Source organism: Mus pahari, chromosome 3 (assembly GCF_900095145.1).
Source record: "Mus pahari chromosome 3, PAHARI_EIJ_v1.1, whole genome shotgun sequence".
In the NCBI taxonomy this organism is placed as follows: domain Eukaryota; kingdom Metazoa; phylum Chordata; class Mammalia; order Rodentia; family Muridae; genus Mus; species Mus pahari.
The window spans coordinates 1,202,751-1,210,245 of record NC_034592.1 but is presented as its reverse complement, the minus strand read 5'-3'; the positions used below and the strand labels follow the sequence as shown (position 1 = coordinate 1,210,245).

At 43.1% G+C, this 7,495-nt stretch overlaps 1 protein-coding gene across 1 annotated transcript in view; it reads left to right on the top strand.

Moving 5' to 3' along the window:
• Cubn (cubilin) overlaps positions 1-1,783 on the top strand; it is a 221,132-nt gene extending 219,349 nt beyond the window's left edge. Inside the window, exon 67 of the mRNA XM_021193965.2 lies at positions 1,294-1,783. Within this exon, the coding sequence (XP_021049624.1) occupies positions 1,294-1,401 (108 nt within the window). The 3' untranslated portion in view covers positions 1,402-1,783. The remainder of the gene's footprint in view (positions 1-1,293) is intronic.
• Positions 1,784-7,495: the final 5,712 nt, after the last annotated feature.

The window sequence follows — 7,495 nt, the reverse complement described above, 5'->3', positions numbered from 1 at the left end:
AAGTTTGAGAATTCTATGTACTCACCACTTACCTTTCTTTGAATACATACACACATTTGTATATTTGAATTTGTACACACATTTGCATATTTGAGAATTCTATGTAACCTTACCAGGGAGTTAGGGCACTGTTTCTAGTTTTTCTTCTCTTTAATCGCATGGCCCTTTGAATCAAACAAGGCAATAATTATATCACTGGATGTCTAGAGAATTAAAAAAAAATGAAACTTATTTTAAAGCTTGTAAGGTTTTATTTTTAGAAATGTTAGAAAGTACGTAAGTTTAAAAGTTTGAGAATTCTATGTACTCACCACTTACCTTTCTTTGAATACATACACACATTTGTATATTTGAATTTGTACACACATTTGCATATTTGAGTACACATATTTGCATATCTGAATACATACACATATCTGCATCTTTTAAACTGTTTATAACTTACCGATCCTCCACTAACACCTTCCCACATTGATGAAGAAACTTTTTTGATATATTATGTCCCATATACCTGAGTGCAGCCTGGATTGCTAAACAAAGCCCCTGTGTTTCGAAAGTCACTTCTCCCCAACTATATCCACTATTACAGCTCTGGGGAACATTTGCTAACTATATCTTAATATGGGAAAATCAGTTGCATGGGGAGAGATTTTGATCTTGGGACCAGTAGGCACCCTGTTGCTATTATATGCAGGGCAAAATGAGAGAGATAACTTTCTTATCTTTGTATGGCCTCTGTGTGTAGACTTGAGTACCTTCCAAAGAGTCAGCTCCATTTGAAGCCACAGTTGGCAGCCTGTGCTGCAGGAAGAGTTCCCTCTGGACTTTGCAGATAAAGGACAGAGGCGCTGGAAGGTGGATGACTCCCCCTTGTTACCCAGTGCCATCTTAAATCCAAGTAGATAATGGATACTCTGTACCCACTATCAATGTATACTCCTTCCCATATGTAATGGTTTTCCATTTATTTTATTAACATTTCACAATGTTAACCTATCATATAAAGCATAAGAATAAAATAAATAAAAAATAAACACTAAGGTAAAACACCAGCAGCTTGGCGGTTGTGTGAGGGTCTGCATGTGTGAACACCAGCAGCCTTCTGTCTCTGGAGGCATTCATTCTGTTGTATTAATTAATGCATTAATTATTGGCGTGTTACAGCTAAAAATATATGTTGCTTCACTATTAGAACTTCTATAGAGTTCCTATAGGTAACACTTTATGCTGATATTTCTATAAATAGGTTTGATTTAAAAAAATAACCTTTCTTCCCCTCCTCCTCAATTTCAGGACACTGTGGTAGCACCCTTTCATGCTTCATCAAATCGGGTCTTCATAAGATTTCATGCGGAGTATGCAACACTTTCTTCGGGATTTGAAATAATGTGGAGTAGCTGAATCAGGAGAGCTGTGTGTAACCCCACTGGCTCTGCCCCGCGCCGTCAAATGCAACCCTGTCCAGAACTCTGTGGTTCTCATCCCCATCTCTGCCCACGCCATCAAACATGGACTGAGCTTCTACGGCCTTTACAAGAGAAAGCGCATGACCAATTTTCTACATCCGGCGTTCTGAAGGCAGAGCCTGGTGTTGTTCCACTCAGGTGTACACGCCATCCTTACTGGATGTACCATTTAGCGGACACCTTTTAAAACGTTCTTTAAAGGGTAGGAATTATCCTGGCACATTGATGTACATTTCTAAAAGTTGGTGATACAAATAGCTGTATTGTTTCCACTATACAAAAGTCAAAGTACGGGTAATAAACATTTCTTAAAACCATGCAGTTCCATTGTCTCCATTTTTAACCCACTGCGATCAGGTTTTCACTGTGATGTGCGCTAGAAGATTTACTGTGGCCTCTGAAACTGCTCTTCAACACGAGCTCCTACTTCTCCTCCTTGGGTTTGTTCCCATCACACGGAAAAGGGGAGGGTGGAGCATGCAGTAGGCGCATGTGCAGTATCACTCACTTGGCAGAAAACCAGGAAGCAAAGCACTTAGAGTAAGTAAGCCCTTGCGCCCCAGTTCCTCCCACCCAGGCTTTTATGGCCTCCCCAAACAGCGCCACCAGCTGGAGACCAAAGGTTCTGCAGCCCCCCCAACGGAGTCTACACCAGCTGGCACGCAACTAACTGTTCAAATCCAATAGCCAGGAGGGGGCGGGGCGTGTCAGACTCAAACCACAGCACACTAAATTTTCAAAAAAAAAAAAAAAAAAAAAATCAGCCTTACTCTCCATTGCACAGCGACTGTTTCTCTCTTTAGCTTTGCACACACCTTTCTCACACAACTCAGGCCTTGGTACTCTGCATAGCATACTGCCCACACATACGGAGATACAGCATACTTCCAGCCTGGTAGTTACAACTCACACAGGCCATCAGTTCTTATTCTATGTGTATTTTATTTAACAACTTCATGTTACCCGTCAGGCCTTATTTCAAGCTACTGCTGTAACAGACAAGAAACCAATGAATATTTGGCTGTAAAAGCAAATTCTCAAAGAAATAATGTTTCAAGAAGCACCATGCTCTAGTCCTGAAGCATATTATGTATATTTCTATTCAAGTTAAGCCAAGAATACAGAGCAATTTTGTAGACGATTGTATTATTAACAAGTATAAAAACCGCACAGACCCACAAAACAAAACCTTGCATATGCTAGCTCGTCCCTGAGCAGTGGGGATCAGGTGTGTTGCAGTTGTGTACTTGTCTTAGAGTGTGGCACCTCAGGTGCCCTAGCTCTGAAGCTTTGTCAAGACTGAGAACATCCTCCAGCATGTTGTTGCTTCCAGGTGGGTAACTAAGAGTGGTACCCACTACTTCCCTTCCACAAGGAAACCAAGTGCTTTCAGAGTTTTCCATGGTCTCCAGCAGGTCAGACAACTTCACAGAAAGAAACTTAGTACAGGTTAATCATGCTAAGCAAAGTCTTAGAGACTTGTGCTGAATGAGAGTGTTGTTTCAGCTTACTTTAACACTCAAATACTGGAAAAATTGTTTCTGCATGGAACATAGAGCGGCACCAATGGATAACATCATTAAATCCAAAGGACCTTGACAAGCTGAACAAGGGACCAATTGCAAGAACACCATGACGTTACCCATGCATGAGGCCATATTGATCTGGCTTCTGGGAACTTCTCATGTCTTAAGACAGAGCAAGATCAACCCCACAAAGAGAGCAAGCACAACCAGGATTTTCTTCATGGTGAGGAGTCCTTTGAAAACTCAGTCCATTGCCCTTTGCTGTGCACACAGAGCTTATGCTTCTGGGGAGGCTACTCTCTGACCACCTAAGTACGTCCCCTCAGGCCTAGATATCTACCTTGGAAATATTGTAGGGCTTTGCCTCTTTTTTAAAAAAATAAGTTTTCAACTTTAGAATTACATGATATTATTGAGTAAGCTTTCTTCAATTCTATAGTCACACTTCCTGGACACAGTAGCGTTCATCTTGGAAAAGCATGGATCCTTCTCATAGATACCATTGTTCTGTGGAAACTGACTGAGATAAAGCTGTCTCTCTCCAGGGAGGCCATATCTCCTATTCACTGGTTCTGCTTTTTTGTTTTTTTTAAAATCTCATTTATAAGTGTTTGCTGAATGTCTATCGAGTGACACTCACTAGACACATGGAGAAGAAAATGAAGACAAGCACAGAGCTCTCTCAGCTGAGATCTCCCTAGTTCACAATGCTCACTTCTCAGTTCTATTTTGCCTGGGTTCTTGAGTGAATCAAAACACAGCCTTCCCCCCTCCCTCCCCTTTTCCCCTTCCCTCCCCTTCTCCCCTCCCTCCCCTTTCTCCACTCCCTCCCCTTTCTCCCCTCCCTCCCCTTTCCCCCTTCCCCTTTTGCTCTCCTCCTCCCTTGTCCCCTTTCTGAATCGATTCTGCTCTCCCCTCACACCTCTCCTTCCCTCATCCTATCTGAGGTCTCAGCAAGAGCTCCACTTCCTTTTGCTGTCTCTTCATGGCCTAGCACTAAGCAGCTCAATGCAGAATTGGAGGCAGTTATCAAATTATCTGGGATCCAACCTATTCCCTCATGGTCTGGAGTCAGGGATGGGATTGGAGGGAACCAGGCTTCCACTGCCCTCCCATCTCTTCCCCTTCCCCCAAACAACAACAACAACCACCCTTCAGATTGCTTTTAATATTCAAGATTAAGTGCAGTTTCTGGCCAGAGTGGCCTTTAGGATCTGACTGGGATTCCTTTCCTGTAGACTCATAGAACCTCTTAGGGTCCTATCCTGAGGTATAATATATATATATTATATATAACCTCATAATATATGTATTATATATATGCAATCTCAGGATATATATATATATATATATATATATATATATATATATATATATGTATGTATATGCGACTGAGAGAGAGAGAGAGTGTCAACCTGACATAAGCTAGAGTCATCTGAGAATAGGAACCTCAATTGAGACAACACCACCAGTTGATTGCCTGGAGGTCTATTAGGACGTTTTCTTGATTAATGGTTGATGTAGGGGCTCTGATCACTGTGGGTGATGCCACCCCTGGGCATGGTTCTGGGTGCTATGGAGCAGGCTGAGCAAGTCACAGGAAGCAGCAAGGCTCCACGGTGTCTGCTTTAATTCCTTCTTCCAAGTTCCTGCCTTGAGTTCCCTTATTGCCGAAGTGTGACCTGACAGTTGTAAGATGGCAGACCCTTTTCTCCCCAAGTTGCTTCTAGTCTGGTGTTTATCACATCAACAGGAACCCTGACTAAAACAGACCCAGTGAAATCTGTTGTGACTTTAGGCATTCTTGTGACAAACACTCCAAGGGAAATATAAGCTGTAAAAGTTGAGATCAGAAAATGCCATAAGTGTAGGTTTTAAATCTCGTAACTTCCTATCACATTTAAACTCCAGTTACAAGAATTTCTTCAAAAGTCTTCCTCATAGTTCCAGGGAGAGCATTTGAGTGCAGCTCTTGCACTATGCCAAGCACAGGCACTCCCCATGTGACATATACAATTCATGAAAACAGTAAGACCAATCACCCCCACTTTACAGATGGGAAAGATGAGTCACAGAAAACAACCATGTACACTTAGTGTCAGAGTTATGATTCTCAACCCTTATAGCCATGGGGAAGAGTCTCATACCCACTCCAAAGGACTAGGCGTGGCTTATTAAATATGATAGCTGATCCATAAACACAGTGTCTTAGGGCTTTACTGCTGTACAGACACCAAGGCAACTCTTATAAGGACAACATGTAATTGGGGCTGGCTTACAGGGAACATGGCAGCATCCAGGCAGGCATGGCACAGGGGGAGCTAAAAATCTTGCATCCTCATTAGCAGAATACTGGCTTCCAGAAAGCTAGGGTGAGTGTCTTAAAGCCCACATCCACAATAACACACCTACTCCAACAAGCCCATACCTTCTAATAGTGTCACTCCCTGGGCCAAGCATACATAAACCATCATACATAGACACATTTTGTAAAGATCTATGTGTCTGTCTGTTTGCTCTGTGTGTGTGTGTGTGTGTGTGTGTGTCTGCACACTATCATGCAAGTGCACATTAGTGACTTTGGAGACCAGCACACACCTGTCTAATCCCCTTATCTGTAGTTACAGGTTGCTGTGACCCGAATGTCAGCTCTCTGTAAGAGCAGCAAGCACTCTTAATCATTGAGCCATCTTTCCTGCCCTTCCAATGGAAAAGCTAGTGATGATAAATGGGATAATAAAATCACCTATTATTGTAATCCTAGCACATTAGAAGTTTAGGCAGGATGACTGTCACAAGTTCAAGAACAGTCTTGAAGGACAGACTGGCATGGGCTCACAGAGCGGTGTGGGTGAGCACACCCACAGACCCAGACAGTCTTATTTTTCAGACTCTTCCTTACCTTGCCCTATTTACTTCCTCATTAGGCTGTTCTTCTGTGCTTTTATTCTATACTTTAACTGCACACTTGTATTAATTACTCTATTAGTTGGGGTTCTCTAGAGTCACAGAATGTTTGAATAGTCTCTATACAGTAAGGGGATTTGTTATGATGACTTACAGTCTGTACTCCAACAAAGGTCAGCTGTGAGTGGGAAGTCCAAGGCTCTAGTAGTTGCTCAGTCCCACAAGCCAAGTAGATTCTAACAGATGTGCTGGCAAGTAAATGCAAGCAGGCACAGAAGAGCGAATCTTCCTTCTTTCAATGTCCTTATGTTTGTCTTCAGCACAAGGTGTGGCCCAGATTAAAGGTGTGTGCCACCAAGCCTGGATCTGGGACTTGTTTTGACCCAGGTTGACCTTGAACTCAGAGAACTCCTTGCCTTAGCCTCCTGCGACTAAGTGTGTACTACCTTGCCTGGGCCTAAACTTTTTATAGCCACTGTGTCTTAAGATCTCCATGCCAAGATCCAGGTCAGAAACTCGTGTCTTCCAGCCTCAAGGTCTGGATCACAGATGAGCCCTAAAATTCTGAAGTGCAGTTCATTCCAGATAAAGCCAAGTTGACAGCCAGGGACGGCCATTACAATTACTTCCACATCACCACTATGGGGGGATACCTTTGGAGAGGTGACCTTATTTTGGCTCACAGTTCAGAAGTCTTCAAACAGTGATGGCAGGGGGAGAAAGGGCTCCTCATCTTCTGGGGGACCAAGAAGCAGAGAAAGCACGAAAGCCAGTGGAATCTGGGCTCTAATTATGACTACCTCTGTTGTCCTGCCTCCTCTAGCTGGGCTTCCACCTGAAATAGCGCCACTGTTAGGTAAATCAAGCCCTGGAACATGAGCCTGTGAGGGATCATTCAGATTCAAATGACAAGGGTTATAAACCCTGTGTTCCTGTGTACAGTCCAAGGATGAACTTAGCTAGAGGAAATGGATTTGACAATAGTGTTTATAGCCTGCCCTCAGAGGCTCTGATGAGAACCCATTTACAACTTTGAGATTGGTGAACACCTGGAGTGGAGGAGTCTTGGGCATGCACTGAGGTCCCTTACTTGTGGGATCTGATGTTAACCGCATCTGTACAGTGTCACAAGTGAGATAAACTGTAGGACGAAGCTGGTACCTGCTGGAGAATGGTTTGGGATGTGAAATTGGCCGCCTCCAGCAAGTTTTGGAAGTATAATGTGTTGAATGTTATAAGAGCAGCAAAACACAGTTTTTTCCTTCTCTCAAACAAGGGTAAAAACTAATTTCTAGAAAATTCAGAGAGTGGATGGAAATGTGTTGATAAAGGTGTTAGCATTCTGTCTAAACTCCACCCCACAGTTACCTGGCAACATCCAGATAGGCCTGACCCACTATAAAAGGTGCTGCTTGCCCTCTCCTCCCTCTCTTGCTCTCTTGTTCTCTCTTGCTCTCCCCTTCCCCATTCCCTTCCATTACCCCTCTCTCCACTTCTCCAGCCTCCTCTACTTCTCTTCTCTTCTCTTCTCTTCTCTTCTCTTCTCTTCTCTTCTCTTCTCTTCTCTTCTCTTCTCTTCTCTTCTCTTCTCTTCTC